This window comes from Microtus oregoni, unplaced genomic scaffold, assembly GCF_018167655.1.
Source record: "Microtus oregoni isolate MIOR12 unplaced genomic scaffold, Mior012 000023F_ref0000262, whole genome shotgun sequence".
Taxonomy (NCBI): domain Eukaryota; kingdom Metazoa; phylum Chordata; class Mammalia; order Rodentia; family Cricetidae; genus Microtus; species Microtus oregoni.
Window position 1 is genome coordinate 11555188 of NW_024543082.1, and position 24963 is coordinate 11580150.

Consider the following 24963-nt stretch of genomic DNA (forward strand, 5'->3'; position numbering starts at 1 on the left):
GAAGCTGAAGGCGGTATCCTCACCGAGGAGAAAAATCTCTAGGAGTGAAGCCAGAGAGCTGAGCTTCCGGATGGAAGAAGATAGCTATGTGACTAGGCGGGGCGGACAGCAGATGGTCGCAGATTGTGTGTCTTGGGGGCGCTGAGAACCCCATGGCAAGAGCCAGTCCATGGCGAATCCAGACGGCTCTGCCGGGGTTCGCAAGCCCGCTCCCTATTGGCGGGTGCGCCCTTGGGAGGCGGAGTCAAGGACAACCCCGCCCACCCGAGCGCGGGAGTTGGGGGTGGCAGGGGCGTCATGCTCTCCTCCCACCCGGGACCGCCAGCTCTGCTCAGTTTCCGACTCGGTCCTGCAGCGCCTCTAGGCTGCGGCTCCGCGCTCCAACCACCTGCTCCTTGCCGCCGCCGGGGAAGCCGGGCGGGAGGGAGGAGCGGGAGGAGGAGGAGGAGGAGAAGGAGGAGACAGGCAGCTTACACACGCCTTCCCGTCCTCCACTCAGAGCAGCCCGAGCCCACGGCCGCCGCCACTGCTCCAGCTGCCGCCGCTCCAGCCACTGCCGCGGCTGCCACCTGAGGAGACCCACGGTGCGAGCCCAAGGCGCTGCCCCGCCAACCCCTCCGAGGTCCCCGTGACCCGCGAACGGTGCGACCCCCATTACTCTTCTTATCCTCTCCTTGGCAAGAAGAAAAAGTAGCAGAAGATAACAGCCAAAAAGCACCGCGTCCACCTTGACTGACTACTGAAGCGTCGTCTCCTGGAATACGAGGGTCTCCTGTCCTGGGAGGAGCAGCCAAAGACACTGAGAGAGGGCGTGGAGGGGGAGGAAGGAGTTGCGGGTTGCGCGTGGAGGAAAGTTGCGTGTGGCTTAGACCCGACGGCGCAGCGCCACGATCCCCCAGGGACCGTGTATCTGGAAAAACGCAGCCGTCCCTTTGAGTCGGGACCCACGAGCGAGCGGGCCCCGTGGGCCCGGGGACGACGTCCCCTTCTGCGGCGTGGACTTTGTGGGTGGCCCTCGAGGAGGAGGAGGAATATGGCACCTAAGGTGTCCCCTTCTTGCCGTCTGATTTTCTGCGTCTTGATCTCTGCTGCGGTCCTCAGACCAGGTAAGCAATGGCCTCTGAGCAAGCAGCCCGACCGTCGCGGTTGCTGTGGCCCGGGGGCGGTTCCCTGGGTGACCTGGGGACTGTACGTCCTAGCTCGTGGTTGAGAAAGTAAGGGAGCCATAAGGCGCGCGGAGACACGGACCTGTCCCTGGAAACAGTCACTTGTGTCACACGTTTTAGGCTTGACTGGTCTGTTCAAGTTTGGACAGAGAGAGCTAGCACTGAGAAAAATCTCCAGGAACTTTGGATGAGGCTTAGCTTGAGGCTGAGGAGCCTCCAGGATTTGCTGTACTCTCTCCCCCGCAAAGTCCCTCCAGTCTCTGGGTGTCAAAGTCCACGTCACTGAACCCAGGGCAGTTTCCTTTTGCTTGGCTTGAGCTGAAATAACTGCCTGCACTTCGTCATGATAAATCCCCTAGTAACTTCCTCTTGATCATAATGTAAGACCCGAGAGGGAAGGTAGGGCAAAGGGAGGACTTTGACTATCTCGGAAAGGAAGGGAAAATTAACACTGAAATAGCAGCTGCATTGTCTGGTGGGTGGTGAGTGTAGGGTTGATGGCAGCCGAGTCACGCAATGTGGACTGTGTTAGCAGGCAGGTTTGTGAGCCCTGTATGAGGGATTTCTTGATTTCCACACCCAGCGATAGCGCCTCAGTTCTCACCACTGAGTCCTCGAAGGAAGACAACAAAATTCTCACCAACCAGAATATCTTGTGGGGAATCCCTTTTCTCACCTTAGGGGACATCCCTAGCCCTGGCGTCCACCAGCTGGCCTGCAGGCTGACATGCCAGAGTCCTGCCTTCTCAATTGCTCCCCTAGTCCCTAGTCCAAGCGGCAGATACTTTTCCCTGTGGAGCCCTAGATCTAACCGTTTGAAGTTTTGCTTTTCCACCATTTAGGGGCTAGCTAGGGGTTAAACTACTACTCCCTGTTATTTTGCCTTCTGTCTGCTCTTCTCTCTCTCTCTCTCTCTCTCTCTCTCTCTCTCTCTCTCTCTCTCTCTCCTCTCTGTCTCTCTAGTATAAAATCAAAGAGGAGGAAAAACAGGACTCACTTTCTTTCCGCATCTTTGCATCTTTTATTCTTGTACACCCCTTCAGTGTTGGCGAGCTGAAGCCACTGAAGAGGCTTCAAAGGCTAGGAATCTTCCCCAGGAAGGAAGGGAAAGTAAGGAGGCCACAGGAGCCTGAGATCCTCGGGGTTTTCGGAGCCGCTGCTGGGGGCGGAGGCGGGGGTGGGGGGGGGTGGGGGGGAGTGTGTGTGGGCTGCCTTCTCCATATCTCTATATCAAAGTTGCATTTCAGGGTGAGGTAATGAGCTTACTGATTCTGAGGCTGGGAAAGACCTCAGTGACCAATCTCAGGCTCTGGGGCGAGGACCCTAAAATCTGAGTAGCGCCAGATTTAAGACAGGTAGGGCAGAGTGAAAACATTCAGCAGATGAGCGCCTGGCCTCTCTTATCTTGCACAATGTAGTCTCACTTTTGAGGGGATCCCAGTGTAGGATGGGGGAAGGGCACCTTGGAACCTAGGATAGAGTCAAGTAGGGAGCTTGGGGGCCAGTTTGTGAAATGTGACCATCCACACGCCTATCTCCGCTCTTGGCTTTAAACCCCTCACTCCAGGTTCCGAGACTGTCACTTACACTCCCACCCCCGGACTGCAACACTCAGCAGTTAACCTTTCATGCGGTCGCTCTGGAATTTATTTTCAGTTGGTCCCGTCGAAAAACAGGTTTTTCTTCACTCGGAACTGCCAAGAGGGGAGAGGTTCCGCTTTCAGACCTGATGGCCTTTCTTTCTGCACCGCAGGCTCCAGTCCAAGTCACCAGCTGTGCGCTTTCCCGCAGGAGCGCGCCTGCTGATCCAGGATCGCAAGCCACAAACCCTTAAATTCTTTTCCCCCCAGAATGATAGCGCTGACGTTTTGCAAACTTCTCCATGGAATGTCTGTGTGCTTTCAATGGAGAGATTATGGTTCGAAGGCACGGGGTCTCCCGTAAGTGAGTCCTGGACTGGAAGAGCGCCTCCTGCAGTGTCCTCTGCAGAGAGAAGTCTTGGGAGTGAGGTACTGCCTAGCTTCATCCTTGGGACTCATATTCCTGGCCACCTCATTTCTGGAGCAGTTATAACAGTTTGTGTCAGGTGCCAGGGGACAGACGCTGCTCCTCCAGGTCTTTTGACTTGTCGCTACCGCAGTCGTCACCCATATGGTTTAGGCCTCTTGTACAATCTGTTTTGAAGGTAGAGGGAGGCAAGACTTCCACCAACAAAATTTGAATATGATAAAGGCATTGAAGTGTGTGCTCAGCATCCTAGGTAGCCAAAATCTCATTATTCTTGCAGAAAGAGCGTCAGCCTGTGGTGACATTTTGTACTGCTTTAAGGAAAGCTTTCCCTGGTTGTTTGCAAGGAGGTGTGGCATGGCAGTTAACTGTTTCTTCTCTCCAGTCAGCTGAGCACAACCCTCCCTGGGATTTTTTTTCATTTCTCAGGATACAAGGTTCACTGTAAGACTTAAGGACACAAAAAGCTGTTCTCGGTGGGGTACCACGTTTACCAGTTTATTTCATCAGGTCTTTGGGGGGGGGGCATTGAAATCACCTCCTTTCAGAACATTCACACGAAATTATTAAAATGTATCAATTTTACAACCACACACTCCTTCATAAGCATTATATGCTGTTGTTTATGTGATTTATTTAATCAAATAGCAATTTACAACGTAATGGATTACTGCTTGAAACAGATCGCTTTTCTAGGCCTGGCTCAAAACCTAGATCTCCATTCGGGCACTCAAACATGACAAGAAACATTTTGGGGTGTCAGCTTTCTTCTATGTAAAGTTAAAATGGGGGGGGCGTATAGAATCTGTTCCTTGAGATTTCCTCCAGTTCAGACACTGTTTCTTGAATTGAGGTAAAAACATTTGAACTGACAGAATCATTTTCCAATAATGTGTTTATTATATTCTCATTCTGGGCAAACTTCATATGAATTGTATTGCTAGAAAGGTTTCAATGTGTATCCCAATTACTAACTTTCTCCCTCTATAAATTCATGAGAATGTGTTGCTCTTATTCTTCCAGAACCAATTAGGACAATCAAAACAAAATGAGAGGTGTGTGTGGGTGGTGGTGGTGCTGGTTCTGGTGGTTCGTCTCATTCAGTCAGGAGAATGAGAAAGATTTTAGACCATGGGAAACCTGCTGGAATAGCAATCTGCCTCACTCTTAACTGCATGTGTAGTTCTGGAATTAGGCATAAGCCAACTGGTACTAAAATGCTCATGTAACAGAACGTGTTCTTCTAACCTTAATGGTACTCATATGATATAGGGAATAGAACACACCAAAATTTTCATGTCATTTTAAGCTATAGAAATCCAAGCTATTTTGCATTGCTAATTCTCAACTTTTCTGACATTTTAGGATATTTGAGCTTACTTTTTTTGTGATAGAAATTCACATGTGAATGTATGTATATCATTGACTTGTGAAGTAGGCAGTCAACAAGAGGCTATTCAGTAGTCTTAAGCACTATTTTTATTGAAGCTGCTATTCAGAGAACAATTTCTTACCTCTTGCTTCCAAGAATGCAGTGACCTTGAGATCTACTGCTCTGCGCCTGTTTGTTTCCCATCCACAAATTTTTCCTTTTATATAATCCATGGTTCCGATTATAATGAGATTAATCCTTCCACAGAAATTCATTTTGGAAAATTTTAGCAGTAAGAGGTGATAGATTAAAACTTTAATATATTGTTCACAAAATATTTTTGATGTAGTCCACTTAGTTATCACTTTATTGTTTTATTAAAAGAGACCAAAATGCTTTTTTCTTTATCTTAGTTCCCTTCTCATGTCCCCAATTCTCATGCTATTAAATTTAGATCTTATTGAAACTGAGTGCTGAGTTGCAAGCATGTTTTCACGTGAAATCGCAGTATTTTAAGATAGCATTTTGAATGCTTTGTGAACATCACACCTTCTAGTCCAGACATACCTCTTCTGTTCTGACCATTTGTTGAGCATCAAATATCAAAGAGCCCTATAACCCAAATAGACACAGCCCATTTAATCCAAGAATATAGAGGGGAGCCACTCAGGCTCCCCACTTTAAAAACAAAAGTGCATCTATACCTTTGTACGGACATTAGAATCAGTACCTTGAAAGTGTTAATTTTGTTCTCCCTTGTCAAGATGTCACACAGCTCCACGGCATTGCGGGGACAAGATTTTTGTGGCGCACAAAGAATTACATCATTCACTGAAATAACAAAACCTACCAAGAATATTTTCTTGGGAGTGGTGATAAATTAATGTTTGTTGATTATTGCTTTCAATTTACAGCTTATTTTATTTTCAATGAGAACTAAAAGGAATGAAAATGTGTTCATTTCTACTTTTATTTACTTTCCTTTTGAGGAGAATTTTTCTTTCCCTATGGAGAACAAAGTGAAATTTGAATGCATATATATGTATGTGTATATATATGTATACATTCTGTGCTCAAGAAGAGGCTGTTGCATGCTATATATAAAGCTGTAGTCTATAATTATTCAAGTATTCTTACTATTTGTTTCTAGATATTTCTACATATTTCTAGAGTTATAAATATTTTCATTTAGCTAATTATGTAAATGACAAATCTCACTTTTTTTACTTTTTGTTGTTCACTAGAGTAGTATACATTTTAGAAAGAACTAGTTCAAAAATGTTGTGATATTTAGTCATTGTTTTTCATAACTTATTATCATTGCCCATTTTTGTAGTGTATGTTCCAAGAATGAAATTAGCTTTTAATGATTCTTCTTATTTATCTAGTCTGTTCTCAATTACCCATTGCATCAGTGGGAAAATCAGAGTTGCAGGCAGTGCATACCTGTTCTAATTAAAGGATTATTTAATGTGACTTTAAGTTGAGTTAGTTACTTAATGAACATACCTGTATCTTGTCTTCTAAGGGTTGATTGTATTTAAAAATAATGAAATCAAACTATATGAAGAATAGATGGTTCCAAAATTGAGTGTCTAACTTTTGCCATTGGTTTCTCCTTTCTCGTCTCTGTTATCTATGGCTCTCCAAAAAGTGTGGTGAATTCTTGGTCCAAGTAAGACTATAAGACTAAAAACATCATCAGATGTAATTAAGTTTTAGAATCTTTTCAGATAGAAATACCGTAGGCTCTTGATAGTTACAAGGCAAGCATCCTATAACCATACTATTTCATCTGATCTTCTAATTTGTCCAGTCACATGTCAGTCACTTAGATGGACAAAGTCATACTTTCCAGATTGTGTAAGATTTTTCTTTCCCTAAGTGACCCTTTCTTAGCAAACTTCTTCCATTATTTTATATGAGTTCCTATGTATAAATAAAGAGGCGGTTCCTTTTTCTTGATATAAACTGGATTAGCAACTTGGTAGATTGATTCCCCAAAGGCTATTTGCATACCTGCTCTTAGTAAACACAGCAGTACTTTCAGTGGAGTTCAAAGCCGTTTTAAGGAGTGGCAACCAATAGTGTAAAATTTATAAATACCAGAGCGAAATTGAATTAAAAGAGGTTATAATTACTTTATTGTGATGATATCAACGGAGAAGTTATCTAAGTTTGTTTTAAGACATTAACTGCCGTTCCAGTTCAACATTTTGCGAACATAAATCTCAAAGATCTCTCACTTCACAAATCAGTATAAAGAGACTTTTCTTCTGTGCTGAGAATCAAACCAAGTGCTTTTCACGGTGTGTACAAGCACTGTCCCACTGACTTATGCCAAACCTGATAGAAACAGATTTTTATCCAGATAGAAACAGATTTTTTTATTCTTGTGAGTATGTAGATTTCAGGATTCTAGGCTCTCTCATTCAAACTATAACTACTTAAATGTAACATCTGCCTTTATAGAAAATCATCATTGCAATAACCAAACTATGTTTTGACATTTTCCTTCCCCAGTACTTATCTGTGCTTGGCCTTTGCCCTTTTGTATCAAGATATGTGTTATTTGTCTCTTATTGGACATGAACCTTTACAATATCGCATAACTCCATCTATTGATCCTTCAGTCCTACAAAGGGTTTGACACCTGTAAGCTGATTCTTTGCACAAAATACATATACAGAGATTTGTATGTAGCATCATACAAATCACCCCCTACTCAGGAGTTAACAAATTTCTCTTCCTCAACAACTTGGAATTAAGGGTATAGTATTGCTCTCTGAGAACTAAACTAGAAAACATAACCATATTGAAAGAACAGTTGCCTGAGGGAGCAAAAGGAAACCATGAAGGCACAGCAGCCCTCTCGGCATGCAGTCATCCAGCACTCTCTAGGTAGTAGTTGTTACACACCTATAGTGTGCTTCGTGAGAGCTCCTTGTCGTGAATGTTTAGTTACCATTCAGTGTTACTGAGATTGATAATACATTACTAGTAGGGTAACCATGCCTCCTGGTGTAACCAAGGCAGTATGCTTGAGGTTCTACTGGGTATGATAATTGATTGATTGACTGTTTGATTTGATTCATTTTTAATGGCATTGTCTCAGATTTTATCCCACTTCTTTTTTTTTTTAACCATAATACATTAGTACATGGACTGTTGAAGTTAGAAAGAGTCACTCAAAATTTTTGTGTCTTTGTTTTCTTATTTGTGCTGGTGGGAATCAGACCTCAGGCCCTATGTATACCAGGCAAGCGCTTTAACTTTCAACTTTAGACTCCTCCCTTTGGTTTCTGGAATGAAGTTTGAACATCAAGTTATATGAACCATATACTCCATTTTGGGTGTTGAATATCCTCCAAAGGATTGTGTGTGAAAGACTTTGTCTCCAGGATGGCAGCACTGGTAAGTGATGGTATTTTGGAAAAAGAGGCCTAGTATGAGGCCCTTTAATTATTGAAGGCACTAATGGAGTAGTTTTCTACCCAAACCCCCTTTGCTTTCTTTTCTTCTCCCTGGCTCAAGATGTAGACAATTTGTTCTGAGGCATACTCCTGTCATGAAGTACTGTGTCAACACAGATCAAAAATAATGGAGCCAATTGAATTCCAACTAGAACCTTCTGAACTGAGATTCAAAACCTTTTCTCTTTGTAAGTTAATTATATCAAGTATTTTATTATAGTAGCAGAGAACTGACTAGCAGAACATAATTATTATTATTATCTGATCTGTCTATATGTTTACCTTATGGTACTTAACTATAAAAAATACATTTGTCATCCTAAAAAAATTTCCATATTCCTAACAGTTTAAAATTTAAATGTCAGTTATAGTGTAATTTTACCAAGGGATCTGAGCTTGATTCTTGTAGAGCTCAAGAAAGACAGAGTTATAGCCTATTACTGTAGTGAGTTTGCTCGCCTAGAGGCAAAAGAAAGTGTGTGTGTGTGCGTGTGTGTGTGTGTGTGTGTGTGTGTGTGTGTGAGAGAGAGAGAGAGAGAGAGAGAGAGAGTCAGAGAGACAGACAGAGAGAGACAGACACATGCACACATAGGGACTTACCAGTGTCTTCCCTTAGAAGTAATTTCTTACTCCTAAAATCATAACCTATAGAATGGGAAGATGGAAAGTTTCAAGTGGAAGAGAGGAGACTGAGACCCAGATTCATGCTTTGGAATGGCATAGAGTATTGTGGGACCTATAAGTAAAGAATTTGTTACCAGTCAATGGGCACATTGTTGGCCAATCCAAATTTAAAATTCATAGCTACTCAACATATATAGCATTCAGTAACTGCCGAGTCCTCAGACTGCACAACAAAGTGCTGTGCTTTGAGAGGAGGAAGTGGACCAATATCTAGGAGGCTATCTCTCCAGCACTGGGTTCTTTGCGGAGCAGAAACTTGGCCAAAGTATGTAACTAGAGCAAGGGGGGATTGCTAGGTGTGCCAAAGAATAAAGAACAGCTTACGTGACAGCAGTTGGGTCTGGTTGGGGTTAGGATAAACTTGGAAATGGTTTAGAAGTGGTACCTGAGGCACGGGCTAAGGAGGAGCCAAGCAAAAACAATAGGATCAGAAAATGGAAGGATTAAGGAGACTGGCAGGGGTGTGGTGGTGTTGGGGGGTGTAGAGGGGTGAGGGATGTGGCTCTGACAGGAGAGTTGTATCTGTTCCGATTTAGTGAAATAAAACAAGCCCTGAAGTTGTGAGAGACCCTAGGGGATTCTAGACATTTCTTCAGACTTTCCTGCAACCTGATAATTTGCTTGCCAGTGTGAGGCTCAGAAAACCCTTTTCATTCAACTACTCACACAGTGACAGATTTTTGCGCATACACTTCCCTCCTTTAGGAGGAGTGAGGACTCATTATATCCACATTTTTGCAATTTTCCTTTTTCTTATGAACACAGTTTAGAGTTGAAGAAACTCTGTCATATCAACACATTTGCTCCACCTCTCCTAAAACTAACAATAATTATGAATTTACTTATATTGAGTCATTGTGATGAACATTTTGTCACTTTTGGAAATATTGCTATTCCCATTTTTTTATTGTAAATAGAGCAACAGACATTCTTCTATGGGCTGTTTTCCATATGAACAATTATGTTGGAAGGAAGATATTTTGAAAGTGAAATTACGGAATTATTTAATACTTTCATTATTTAAAGAGAGATTCTAAAATTATATTTCCAAAATCATGCTCCTTCTATAATTGTGTTATTGCCATATAACAAAAATAAAAAAAATTGATTTCGTATAATCAAAGATACTGGAAAATAAAGTTATGCGTAATGAACATATACATAAACAATATACATATAGAGACCCGAAGTTCCAAATATATTTGTGCTGACTTCATTGTACACAGATGGAGCCAAAATTGATGATGGAAAGTGTTGCAAAGAACTGCTTGTTCCTCCTGGCTGCCTAGAACCGAAATAATCACACAGAAACTATTAATTAAATCACTGCTTGGCCCATTAGCTGTAGCTTCTTATTGGCTAACTCTTACATCTTAATTTAACCCATTTCTATTAATCTGCATATCACCACAAGGTCGTGACCTACCAGCAAGGTTTTAGCACATCTACCTTGGCAGCGGATCCATGGTGTCTCTCTGACACTTTCCTTCTCCCAGGATTCAGTTCTGTCTTCCCCATCTACCTAAGTTCCGCTCTACCAACAGGCCAAGGCATTTTCTTTATTCATTAACCAAGAAAAGCAACACACAGACAGAAGGACCTCCCACACCAGGAAACCTGACTCAGATGATTTTTTTTAAATTATTGTTCTTTATATATAACTTTACAATTGACTTATAGAATACCTAACTTTTAGAACATAAGCAGTAGTTGGTAGCAATGTTTTCTTTTATTTACAGATTGGCTGGCTTGAAAGTAGATTTAGAGGAAGCCATATGTGTGCCTTGAAAGAATTTGACATTGCTTTTCCTTAAGCAAGTGTTCATTATACTTGTGTTCATTCACTGAAGGTACAGCACACACTGTGGGTGGTCTAACTAACGCCATTTGCAATGCCCAGACAAGAGATCTTACTGAGCAAATTTCAGGTAGTTTTAAGTAAATCATATTTTGAACAGTACTTCCAGCAATTCTGTGGATCAGGGTCATCATTTTAATTTTTTTGTTCATGCTGAAAAACAGCATTCTTTACAAACACTAAAGAGGTTAATATGAGTAAACACATTTCACCCTGTAATTTTTGTACCTATTAAGAAAAGTAGGAGTGAAATATATTTCATGATTATTTTTTTCATAGAAAAAGGCATAGCAGTCTATATTTGGAAAGTTTCTACCAAGAATATGCTGAAGATAACAATTTTAAACTAAACAAAGTTATGTTCACAGAGGAGTTAAGATGAAGTTTTGAAATTTTTCTGCTTGCTATTTATGTTTTTATATTATAGTTATTAACTTAGTTGGTGTGCTCATTCGTGTGTGTGTGTGTGTGTGTGTGTGTGTGCCCACAGCTGGAGGATGGAAGTCACTGGATGACTTGCTGGAGTCTATTCTTTCCCTGTGCTTTTTGGGTCTTGCCAATCAAGACCCAAAAAAATCAGATTATTGGGATTGAATGAAAACACCTTTGTTCCAAGAACCATCTCACTGGCCCTTACTTTGGTTGTAAATTTCAAGTGTGTGACAGTGTACTTTATCCTGAAGGCATTTCTTCTATCTACTGATAGAGCTGACATATATATATATATATATATATATATATATATATATATGTATGTATGTGTGTGTGTGTGGTTTTCTGAGACAGGATTTCTCTGTGTAGCCCTGGAATTCACTTTGTAGACCAGTCTGACCTTTAACTCAAAGATCTGCCTGCATCTCTTGAGTGCTGGGATTAAAGATGTGAGCTATCACTGCCCAGATAATTTTTTATGTTTTTATAGAGCTAACCAAGATTCTTAATAGCATAGTATTTTTTGATATCAGATCAAGGAGAAAAATAGAATAAATTTTTACATTTATCCTTATATATAACCTGTTTGACTTAGCTTCTGTGGATGGTAACCTAGTTCTCAAATATGTTATTTAAGCAATGCCTGTTTAGTGCAAAATTCAATCATGTGTCTTATTATGCTAAAATATAAAATAAGTATCTGTTTATGAAGCAGACTATGACTCAGTTATTTTCCCTTTGCTGATAATATATGTCCCCCATAAAAAATGGTAAAATAGAGGGAGAAGAAGTGGGCAATTGAGAGTCTCAGGATTGACCCAAAATGTTGAGAGGTAAATCATTAGAACTCTAGAACTCCTTAAACAACAGCTTCCTCTTGTAGGTTGTATGAAACACACTTGGTGTTAAAACCCATTCTGTACTTGCAACAGTCATGACTCATGGCTTCCAGACTGAACGTCACTTAAAGAACTGAAGAACGGCAGCTGTGCACAGGTGTTTTTGCCATTTTATTGTTTTGTTTTTTGTATCAGGTAGTTTCCCAGCATTTTTCTGTTTTTTCATTGTAAGTTGAGGATGATAGTTATTAACTTTATTTGATGTGGCTGTTCAAGAATGTATTGAGGTACTTAAAAACTATGCATTTTAAAACTTGATTAGTTAATAGGTTTTGCTGTGTACAGCAAATTATCAGAGGAAATTACCACAGGTAGTAGATAACAAAGGCATAGTAATGCATGAAGATGGAGTTTATTCCCATTGACAAAAATAGTGCATGTCTTTATAATAATCTGTGATAAATATTAAAGTAGAATATATTTACCTGACTAGTAGACAACGTATGTTTTTCTAATTTTCTGGATTTCTACAACGAAATGGCATACACTCATAATGCTTGCTTCCTTATTTTCTCAAAAACTTTTTTAATTCACACAGATATAGCCGTATTTTCACTCTGCTCATTTCATGGTGTCTTCCATTCTAGGTTAGAATGTCAGAATGTGACTTCTGAGCTGTGAAACTCACGTCTCTATGCTTTACTATCCCAGCTCAGTGGGCCAATCGCTTTACCCCATCTCCGAAAGAGCCCATGCCCTGAGGATGTGTGTCTTGAAGTGAGGGCCACAGGAGTGTTGCCAGGAATGAGGAATCATTACTACACATAAACCTCACTCAGTGTTGTGTGTGTTAGAGCATACGGTCTTAATAAAGGTGACTATTATTTATACATTTTATTTTTAAACTTTCCCCTCCAAATATAATTAATATGCTTCCATTGGTAGAGAAAAGAGGAACCGCAGATTCTTTAAAATTAGGAAACTGCCAGTTCTAGTGTCTGTCCACTCCACAGATGAAAGCGCAGCCCAGTGACGTGACTATAAAAGGAACTGAAGGAAACAGACATGGTGTGACTTCTCCTGAATGCCCTTCTAACCTCCCTATAATCAAATCCTGTCTGTTGCCGTGGCTCAAATCGTGCTGCTGCCTGCTTACAATACAGTCAGGGCAAATGTGAGTTTTTAACCTAGCCCCTGCGGTTCTTCTGATTTTCATTCACGGTCTTCCTTGGATCCCATTCTGGAGCTAGAGTTTTAAATATGCCATGCTCTTCCATTCTCTGGGTTGTTTACACACGTCTCTGACCTCTGTCTTATACTACCAAACTCTCTCCTCCTGTCCTCCCACACACCCTTCTTTAACTGAATTAGCTGTGTTTCCATCTTTAGTCTACCTCCAAAGACTTCCCCCAGAGCTCCCTGAGGCTCCTGTCCTGTGCAGCTCCAAACTCATTTCATTAATTCTTGTTGTTTATTTATTCTTGCTTCTCTTTTTTTCAAGAGTCTTCCTTTTCCTGGAGCCAGGGACAATGACATAATAATCTTTCTCTCTTCAGTGTATTCTGATTTATATTTCCCTGGTACCTGTACCACTGTGTAATTGAATTAGTCAAAATTTCAATTCTTTATAATAAAGGAAACATAATTTTAGAGGCTTACACTTATTTACTTAGAGGAGAACTCATGTATCATGGCACACATGGAGTCCAGAGAACACCAGGGAAAAATCAGTTTTTTTCTTTCCATCATCTGGGTCCTCAATATGGAATTTGGATCATCAGGCTGGATGGCACAATCTTTTACCAGCTGAGCCATCCCACGGGATTAGAAGCACATTTTAAATAACAAAGTATATTTTAATATGAATACAAAATAACTGTAAATGGAACAGTTTTCATTTTATTTTAGAATTTAGAACATTTAAAAACAACTTCTTTTAAAACATATGCACTACTTTTGTCCAAGCACTTGTGAGACAGGGGCAGGCAGATGTCTAATCGTTAGAAGCCAACCTGGTCTACAGATTTTCAGGTGAGCCAGCACTACATAGTGAGACCCTGTCTCAAACAAATAATTAATAAAATAAAATAAAATAAGAGCAAAATCATTGCCTTAGTCTATCTGAGGCATGCAAATGAAGTGGAAAAACAAATGAAACATTTGTCTAATTGTTTTCAAGTATCAATACAGATTAACATAAAATAAAATAGCTCTATAACTGGGAAATAGTCCTGAAAACTGTCTTCTGTTTTGCATAGTCTGTATACTAATATGGGGTCATCTATGTCTGTAGGTTTCTGAAGACAAATTAACTGTACTTCTGTTTCCAATTAGTAGCACATGCTCAAAATTGGCAATGAATGGTTGATATTATTTCTATTTTTTTAAGTTTTAGCTTATATTCTCTTTCTGTGTGTGTCTCTCTGTCTCTCTGTGTGTGTCTCTCTGTCTCTGTGTGTGTGTATCTGTGTACATAGACAGTGTAAATGCCTCTGAGGATGACTTTCTGGAGTAAAAGATTTCATTAGCAGATTAATCAGTCACTTAGGCACATAACACATATCACTATTAATGCTTTTCAAATACATTTCAATAAAACAGTTGGAAAAATTTTGATGTTATAGTTTGCAAATAAATTGTAATGATGACTAGTCAACAACTTTCAGAAAATACTTAAAGTTGGGAATACTGGGTAATTCTTACAGTCCCAGCACTGGAAAGGCTGAGGAAGGAGATCAGGTACAAAGCTTGTTTGGGATAGGTGGTGGCGTCTTGTCTCCACAAAAAGATATTTGATTTTTACTGCACAATAACCTTAGATCTGGCAGGAAGGATAGGTGGGCAAAGGCTGCTGCCACCAGAACTGTCTGGTTAGGACAGTTGCCTTTATCAACTCTGAGTTAGCTGTGAAGTGGCTCAGGTATTTCTTCCTGTCAAGTTGGGTACAGGCTCCATTTCTGAGAATTATCCCTAAATTGTTGGAGGAACGCCACTTGTTTCACTCCCGGCTGCTCAAGCCCAAAATAATCACACAGAAACTGTATTAATTAAATCACTCCTTGACCCATTAGCTCTAGTTTCTTATTGGATAACTCTTACATCTTGATTTAGCCAATTTCTAGTAATCTGTGTATCGCCACGTGGCTGCGGTTTACCAGCTAAAGTTCCGGTGTCTGTCTCCAGCGGGGCTACCTAGCTTCTCTTTAACTCCTTCTTCTTTCTCCCAGCATTCGGTTTATTTTTCCCTGCCTTGCTCTGTTCCCCTATTAGCTCTGCTATAGGCCCAAAGCAGTTTCTTTATTCATTAATGGTAATCAAGCACACAGAGGGAAATCCCACATCAATAAGTAGCACTTAATTAAATCCATTCTCCTGAGTTTAGAACATTACTCCTCACACTGAATTTTTGTCCAGCTTTCCCCCCCCCTCTGTAACCTATATCCTTATCTCTTTCCTCTATTTCCCATGATTCCTATCACTAGACTTTAGACCCTGCTTCCTCACAGGCCTGTAATCCCAGAGCAAACATCTGTCTTTGTTTTCTGACGAATGGTGGATTTTTCTTTTCAAACTCAGAGTTTCATGAAACTTGAATTGTATTCTTTACTACTAAGCTAAGCACACGGGGGAGCACACTTGTGGGTACATATGTGTAAGCGCACTGTGGACTCAGTCATACAGAAAGGACAGGAAGAAACTGATATTGGTTTTTGCTCTGTCACGCTCAGCAACATCTCCAGTTTAGAAAGCTTTCATTCCAGACGCTTTCCTTTAACTCCAAAGCAAGCAAAGGTAGTCTGAACAAATTACCTAAGCAGCATTATTTTTCCAGTGTTAAATCTGCCTGCACTTAAAGTTATATTAATTCATGATAGTTCAAGCTGATGAAGTATTATAGTTTCCTTCTTATTTGTACCATAGTTAACTTTCTAAAATAGACGTTCGATGATTTCTCCATGAGTGGATAGGATAACATGGGAGTAATTCATGTTTTCCACAGTGGTAGGTTATAGTCACTCAAGCTATTTTCAAATGAGACTATTACAGGAATGTTAGGTGGAAAGAAAAATTAAAAAAGAGTCCTTTCTGTTCACACACACAGATACACACACACACACACACACACACACACACACACACACAAATGTATAAAGGAGAAAAAAAAGAATGAAACCTTCAAACAAAACTCAAATTCTTGAAATGTAAGATCTTCTTTTGTTTACCTCTTGGTTGTTTATTCTGCATTCTGAAAATATTGCCCAACCTGTTAGCTTTTGTTCATTTGGAAGTTCCAGGGTACTGAATCTCCTAAAGACTTAACTGCAGAACTAGTGTGCATATTCAACAACCACAAATCCATATTATCAAATAGCATTTCTTTACAAATAATAAAATGAAAAACTTAGAAAACTGACCTTATGATAACATCCCATGCACCCCATTGCTCAGTGACTTAGCATCTAAAGTGAGTGTTGGTCACTGCAGCATCTGTCAAGGTTCAGGGTCCTAGTTGTTCCTGGGCTACTGAGTGTCTGATGATGAAGTGACATGGAAGATTGGAGAGGGAACGAAAGGCTTGGCCTTAGTTCTCTATGGGAGTTGGGTTAGTCACTGTGTATTTTGCTTCTGTAAGTATTCCCTCGTTCAATGGTTATATTAGACTGCAGCATGGTTGGCTCTCTTCCATGACAATTGTGTGATTTTGATCCACTGCCATATAGAAATAATCACTTCATCATCTCTGTTCCATATTATTTGTGCATTATTTGTCCTCATAACTATGCATTATTAAGAGCTAACCATGTAACACTTTGCAGATTGAGATCCCCAGTGATAGTGGACCGTAAATAAAATAATTGAAACATTGAAATAAAAAATATGATACAAGCAGAGTGTGAAATTAGGTTAGACAAGGAACAGAGTAAGCTTTCCCCTATGCCTTGCTAAAACTAGGTTTCTTTTATGATTGCCATTTTTTTTTTTTCTGCTTAAGAGAAGGGCTTGTTATGCAGCTGAAAGCTGGTCTGGACAGTCCTCTTTCACAGTGCTTTAGAGTTGTATTTACTGACATGCGCCTCTAAATCTTGCTAAAGAAACTTTCCCTGTGACTGTAGTATAGTGCTTTATTGAATGCAGTATGGCTTACTTGTTGCATAAAAATTGTAATTGACTTGCAAAGAAAGAACACAACTGATTGATTAAACATTCAGGATACATGTCTGTAAGGAAAGAGACCTGGAGAAGAAAGGATCAGTGGCTGCTAACATATAAAAGGCATGTGGTTGCTCAAAGCAGAAGTTAGTCCCTTCACTTAGTTTGTTGTTTTTCAAAGAAAGATCAGGCACCATTATATATGATAAAACAGCAAGAACGACGGATTACAACTTCTAATTCTGCAGATAATTCTTGGATTTTGAGCCATTGAACCTAAATCCTTGTGACTACAGAAAGATTTGCTTAAGAAAACTTATTTGGAATGAAGAAACCATGTATTTTTTTGCTTGTTCTTTTGATCTATAAAGTGAGCTCATTTCTAACTTAATGATTATATTACAAATGGTTTTCAACACACCCTATGGATAACTGACTATTGAAGATTTAAACTCAAGAGGCTTCATGGTCAAATGTTTTCTAAAGAAAGGGATGAAGAAGGTGTGAAATTGATTGGGGGTGGAAGTGGGAGGTTCTGGAAGGAATTTTGGGAGTTAAAACAGTCAACGGAATATATTGTATGAAAAAAACATTTTCAATAAAAAATAAGACTTACTTAATATGAATGAAATGACTTTATTAAAGATTGTATAAAAGAAAAGAAAAAGAAAAAAATTAAAACAAGTTACATAATTTGGCAGGTCCCTATGCTGTCTCTAGGTTTCTTTACTTATTTGCAGAGAGGAAAGAATAATAGCAATTACTGGAGACATTTGTTGAAAGAACGAGGTGAGATAATGTTTGGAAAGTGATTATCAAAGTGAACACAAGCAATGCAAGTCTGGGATTGCTGGCTATTGTTTTTGCTTCTATTGTTATTAACATCTTAAGGAGAATTTTTTAGTATAATAGGCCTTCTAAAGAGAGGTTAGATATTCAATGTGCTCAACCATAATAGAAAAAGAGGGGATCCATGCAAGGCAGAAAATTTTATTGTCATAATTTTGTTTGTCTTTGTTTACTAAAATATTTAAAAGTAAGAAAAGCAGAGTGGCAGAATTATGTGCATATATTTGGTGATACTAAACAAAGAATGGAACACATTCATAAACAAATTCATTACATGTTTCTTGCTCATACTCACCCAAATGCACAAAATAGTTATGGTTATCTCTGTAAAAGATACCTGGGAATAGCTAACGATCATTTTTCACTCTAAAATCTTTCATATGATCGTAGTATTTCATTGTTTATTATTTAAACCACTAATATAAACAATATTGTAAAGGTACTACCACCAAAACTATAGACAGATATATTGTCTCTAGTACTAATGAACTTAATGTGAATTAAGAAACCAGGACACAAAAGTAGATATGATTTTTTAAAGATTTGGTGACAACTGTACACCTTTTTGTTTGTTAATTCTTTTTCCTTCCTTTCCTAAGACATGTGATAACATTCTGACTTATAATAAACTTACAGACAGAATTAAAGTGATTCTCCATTTTTATTGTATTCAAGTATCAGTCATGTAAGATGAGGTTGCTTAGTTTTTTAATTGATGGGTTAAATGATTTGTGCATAAACATTTAACTGACAAAACATCACCAAATTGTGAACAGTAGAGCCTAGATATATTAATGTAAGAAGTCTATATGCTATGGTACGAAAAGGACTTGAGAGAAAACTGAGGAAACACGGCTTCAAGCGTCACTATCCTTGACTTCTGAGGCTGGAAGCAGATCACCCTTTGTGGAGGACATTATTTTACATGTTTCTGTCACACTATTCCTAGAGAATTTTTCCTTCAGTTCATGCAGTCTTTTTTTTTTAACTTTTTTTTTATTGAGAAAAGAAAAAAAAAACAAATTTCCTCCTCCTCCCAGCCTCCCATTTCCCTCCCCCTCCTCCCACCCTTCTCCCCCTCCCCCCACTCCTCTCCCCCTCCCTCTCCAGCCCAAAGAGCAGTCAGATTTCCCTGCCCTGTGGTAAGTCCTAGGTCCTCCCCCCTCCGTGCATTTCTAGGAAGGTGAACATCCAAACTGGCTAGGCTCCCACAAAGCCAGCACATTACGTAGGTTCAAAACCCCATGCCATTGTCCTTGGGTTCTCATCAGCCCTCATTGTTCGCCATGCTCAGAGAGTCCAGTTTTATCCCATGCTTTTTCAGTCACAGTTCAGCTGGCCTTGGTGAGCTCCCAATAGATCAGCTCCACTGTCTCAGTGGGTGGGTGCTGCCCTCGTGGTCCCGACTTCTTTGCTCATGTTCTCCCTCCTTCTGCTCCTCATCGGGACCTTGGGAGCTCAGTCCAGTGCTCCAGTGTGGGTCTCTGTCTCTGTCTCCATCATAGAACCTTCATGCAGTCTTAATTATTAGACTTTGATCAAATCAATTAGTAGATGGCGTATGCTTACACTCACTTAACAATTCTCGAATCAATTGAATTCTGATAATTCCTGATGTAAGTAAAATTACTTAATATTGTTTAATCGTGTGCCTAACTTAAGATATTCTGAGAACCAGTGTTTGAGAGACATTGTTTACAATAAACTGTATTACACATCAAGACACATTGTCCAGGTTTGGGCTTATTTGCTTTCCAGTACCTTCTAGAACTGTATTTCTACATTATAAACAAAAACACACAGAAAATCATAACATCTAAAAATAAAAGAAACCTACTATTCATTTCCATAGGAAGTATGACTTTCAATTTAGATTATTCAAATCACAATCATAAGTTCATTCAGATATAGGCAATCACTAATTAGGAGGAAAAGACAATACTAACTATTATTAATACTAATAATAATAACTAATTATTATTATTGTAATAATTTTCTGTTGAGTTTGATAACTTGCCCTTCAAAAGTGTAGCAAGCTTAAGGGTTTTCAAGAATACACCTCACCACAGTGGATATAGAAAAAATATGTATTGCTAAGCCATCTTCATCAACCACACGTTATTTCAAAGTTTAGCTATCTATAGTATAAAATATTTCTGTTATTCTAAGTTGCTGCTTAAAACATGGAAAATATTATGCCTCTCTTCTTTGCTGGAGATTCACTGGAACAGTGTCACTGAGCTAAATACCATGACATCTAGAAAGTCTCAGAACAACAGTGTTGATTTTCATTTATTTTAAATTCACATGAAATATTTGCATAGCTCACAGAATTCAGAGAGGCTCCACCATGCCTCGGTCTCTGCATGGCTATTGTCTCTGAATCTTGTAGAAACAGCACTCATGAAATGAGTCTCAGATGATAGGCTTTTGGAGTAATGGCTTATAGTTTTAGAATATATTTTGGGATTAAGAATTCCAAATTGTCCTGGTTTCTGATCCTTCTTTTGTGTCTGACATTTTGTTCACAGGTAGGAAAAACCTAATTTAAAAGATATTAGACATTAAAATATATGTCAACATGTTTATAAAGAAACAATTAAGAAGCAGAACAAAAAAGATATCAGAAAGAACGATAATAAAATTAAGACAAGGTGTAAACTTGTACTTTTTAAAATTTAACAATGCAACAAACACCTGCGGGGAAGTAAACCACAATTCTGGAGTATTTTAACTGACCTCACTCATCAAGTGTTGAAGCAGGACTGATTTGAGTTCAAAAAAATAAATAAATAAATAAACTTTCAGTTTATGAGCTGAATGGCATGTGTCCCCAGGCCTTATGAGTCTGTCCAAATCACAAAACAAGCCTAACTACTACTAGGGCAAATGGTGCATGTGTTTTTACGAAAGAGATCAGTTCATTTCTCAAGCGTGCCAAGCCAGTAGCCAGCTATTGTGCTCTAAGTAAATACTATGCTAAGAGGTTACATGGAAAACATAAACAGGCGAGAGAATTCGGATTTAGTTCTTAGATAAATGAAGCCACTCTAAAGTACAGAGTATTGGGGCAGTAGGTTGGCTGTGCTTTGTTCCATTCTTTTTCTCCATGACTGCCCATGATGCATGTCTCATTTCCTGTGTGTTGACACCTGAGATCCTGTTACACAAAATGGATGCGGGGTGGGAGGGAGCTGAGGTCAGCTTAGGTGTCCTAAGGCTTGTGTCTGCTCCAGTCTGGAAAACACTGCCCCACAGTTCCGGATAAATACCCACTGCCCCCACTTCTCTCAGTCTGTCCATTCCCCTTCAGCTGGTCCCTGGGCAGGTCTCCACCTTGCTGTTATAGTTTCCATTTACTGAGGTGTCAGAGATTCCCTAAGACTCCTGCCCTCCATGCTGATTTGTAGACCTGAACTTAAGAGGAAATTTTGGAGCTTGTCAGTATTAAAATCCTACTGCACATACTGGCTTTGTGGGAGCGTAGGCAGTTTGGATGTTCACCTTACTAGACCTGGAAGGAGGTGGGAGGTCCTTGGACTCCCCACAGGGCAGGGAACCCTGACTGCTCTTTGGGCTGATGAGAGAGGGGGAGTTGATTGGGGGAGGAGGAGGGAAATGGGAGGCGGTGGTGGGAGGAGACAGGAATCTTTAATAAATAAATAAATAATAATAATTAAAAAAAAACACAAAACAGAAATGAGGCATATAGCAAATTCCTCATGGCACAGATGGAAATAATGTTCCATAGTTTAGAATTACAGAGTATCCTCTTAGAACGACGCTTCCAGAGCTTCTGCAGCCACATCTAGATTCACTGTCAAAACAAAATTGCTTTTAGGTAATACCGTACCTTTCCCACTTTATATCAACTTTATACCAACTGCTGCTATATACAAATTGCATCAAGCTATTCCCTATATTATGGAAAATTATTAGTGCAGTTTACAGATGTAGCCACTGTCTCTGCTGAACCCCTCACAATGGCCTTGCTTTATAAAGTGGCACTTTTTATTAATGCAGAAAATAGGCTTTTCGTAAGTGGTGAAGTAAATATGAACTTATATTATTTACCATGTTCCACAGAGATCTTTCATAATTTGTCACCATAGTTATGTTAATGAGAAACATGTAAGTGAGAGAAGCTATGGAAGGTAGAAGGCTGCCTAGTGACCGAATCAGAAATGAGGGCAGGAACAGCGTCAGCTTCCTCTTCCCCCCTCTTCGAATTCATTCTTTATCTATCAGTTGTCCATATATTTATCTTCTATTTTTCTGTGTACAATCCTTTCTAGATCATAAAGGAAAATGACAGCTATTCATACTTAAATTTAATTGGTTTTTTTGTTGTTGTTGTTGTCACTCAAAACAGTAACCAACCTGTTTTTGGCTAATTCTGATTTTAAATTCACAGGGAAAGGATTCTCATTGCCTCAGCTTGACTCAGGTGTGTCAGGTAAGACCAATAAACTGGGAATGAAGCAGGGACAGTTGGGTAGCTTTCTACAAAAGTCCAAGAAAAGCTCAAGAGAATCTGGAGAAAGACTGGCAAGGCAAGAAGCTAACTGACAGTTGTGAGGCAGCCCCTGAGTATGACTGCTGTGCTGAATAAAATGAGAAAGACTAAGGTCTGCTTTGAAAATGTTCAGGAGAGCAGCAGCTCAGGAAACTTCTGGAGTATACTACAGCAGAGAACAGGGTGCAGCAGGGTTTAGATTAAGTAGCTAGGTGATTTTGTACTTATGCAATATTTAAAAAATAAAATATATATATATGGGGTGAAAATGAGACAAGTGGCTAGCAAAAGGGGAGGAAGAGAATTTAAATGAGTGAAGCCCGGTTAAGTCTGAAAGAGAGGCAAAAACATGCTGTACAGTTGTTGTGGGCTTAATCCGCAGACACAGAATCAAAGACAAAGAGCACAGAGTCCAAATAGCAATGTTAAGTTAAATTCTCCTGTGGAAGACATGACAATGCTTTGGATAATCACCTGTAGTATCAAGTCGGATTAAAATTAAGTGAGACCACAACATCTTCCTTCTCCAAGCCTCACCTGGTGTCCGTTTCTTTTCCTTTGTCGTTTGCCCACATGTAATTTTATTCTAACTGCAAGTAAAAAAATCATTTAGATTGAATGTTTTAGAACAGCTGAAAAAAATGGTGCAAATAAAATTTATTTGCTAGTACACCAAAATACCAACAATGATTTGGAATACCTCACGAGACTGACAGTACTAAGGATATATTTTGAGCAACTACTGCAATTCAGCCAAGTACTAAGGATATATTTTGAGCAACTACTGCAATTCAGCCAACGTACTGGATAGGTTACTCTGTCCAGAGATGAGCGAAGAATATATATATATATATATATATATATATATATATATATATATTGAAGAATATATATATAATTTACCTTATAATGTGTTAGTCTTATGGTTCTCAAACCTGGACATACATTAGAATGACCACAGAGCTTGTTCAAATGGACTTTTTGGCCCAATCCCTAGAGTTCACATTCACTATTTCTGGCTTCGAGGTGGGGAATTTGCATTTCTAGAATTGTCCATGTGCTGCAGATAAGACTCGTCCTGGGCACATTGGGAGAGGAGCTGTGTGAGGAGGCACAGACTCTAGTTGACTCTTGACTAGTCAAAGCACACTATTAAGCACTCCTGTTTAGTTATTGCCACTAAGAGAGGACATTTTTATAAATCCAGTCTCATATCTGTGTATTGTTTAGCTGTATAACTTAACAAAATTATCGATAACAAGGTCAAATAAATACAGTGTTCAAAGACGAAGGCTCCCAGTTTACTCAGTAAAAATATTTCATCAGCTTTACGGCCTCACTTCTAATTTAGCTGTTGTTTTAATTTAACATAAAACTTTTCCTTCTGATCTTTGGTAAACATCTGGTCTTCGATAATCTTTGAAATGGGATGGCCCAGTGGTTCATTTATTGCAATAATTAAGATGGATAACAGCGTGCCTGCTGAAATGACTGCACTTGTGTTCAGTGTGTAAATTGTATCCCTGCTATGAAAGCCTCTTTTACTGCTTTTGCCCTCGTCCAGTCTCTTGCATTCTAAGCCATTAGCCACAGCATGTTTTGGAAAGGTATTTATAAAGAAGTTGGTCACATTTACCAATTTTTGATAATTATTAATTCATGTCTTCAGTTTCTTTTAGTACTGAGGATTTCCTCTCACGTTCATTCTGCCAAAGGGACAGGGTAGAAAAAAGAAAAGCCTTCTAGGATTTGTAAGCCTATTTTTTATTTTAAAATCTTCCTACTTTTGGCTTGTTCCAGTTTTCATCTCTTCAGTTTATGACTCTTATGTGACCATGGGAAGTTTACTCGCAGTAGGTACAAGTGCAATGCCAAATGTGGATTTCTTATACAATTCTGAAAGCCCATTAAAATGGAGATAGCAAAAGACTTGAAAAAATACTGCGTGCACTTGGCCACCTTTTTTTTTATTTCAAAACTCTATGTACTTCAAGCTCTAAAAAAGTTATTCAGATAAATGGACAGTAGTCAGGTCATGTTTGTATCCATCCCTGCATCCATAATATTTCAGTTAATATGTGTTTGCTTTTCCAATTTAGCTTCAATGGAAATTGAACTCCTGTTGCCCACCTGTTTTAGGGTAGTTCATTGTTACCTTTACAGTATTTTTTTCCTTTTAAATATTGTAGATCTGAAAAAATAAATTATACTCCAGAAATTGTCAGAGTGGTATTCGTTAGTATCTATGTCAATAGCCTGCTGAAATAATTTAATAACTGAATCAGGACTGTCCACAGGCAAAACAAGCTCACAGTCGCATAGGCACGCTCTTATTAACCTGCTTATGCTCATGGTCTGCGATCCTTCAAATGTCTTATTGGGTTTCACTAGGAAAACAAGCAATAAACCTAATGGAATAAGCCAAAGACTATACTGAGTTAATGTCTGTAGTAAATATTTTTATCATCTTTATGATTTAATGTTATATCTTGATAGATTTATGATTTTAGACTAATTTCTTAGGTTGTCTTTTCCTAATGACCCAAACAGTAAGGAAAAAAAAAAAAACCTGTCTTCCCTGGAAAATATAAACGAGCTGCTTATACAAAGACAACA

At 39.3% G+C, this 24963-nt stretch overlaps 1 protein-coding gene across 5 annotated transcripts in view; it reads left to right on the forward strand.

Moving 5' to 3' along the window:
* The first annotated feature begins 357 nt into the window (after positions 1–357).
* Positions 358–24963, forward strand: part of Alcam (activated leukocyte cell adhesion molecule) — a 179202-nt gene continuing 154596 nt past the window's right edge. Inside the window, exons 1-2 of one of the 5 annotated variants that reach the window (XM_041672898.1) lie at positions 358–1106; positions 22246–22287. In XM_041672898.1, the coding sequence (XP_041528832.1) occupies positions 1034–1106; positions 22246–22287 (115 nt within the window). In that variant the 5' untranslated portion in view covers positions 358–1033. The remainder of the gene's footprint in view (positions 1107–22245; positions 22288–24963) is intronic. The other 4 variants (XM_041672899.1, XM_041672897.1, XM_041672901.1 and 1 more) reach the window with 4 other exon arrangements.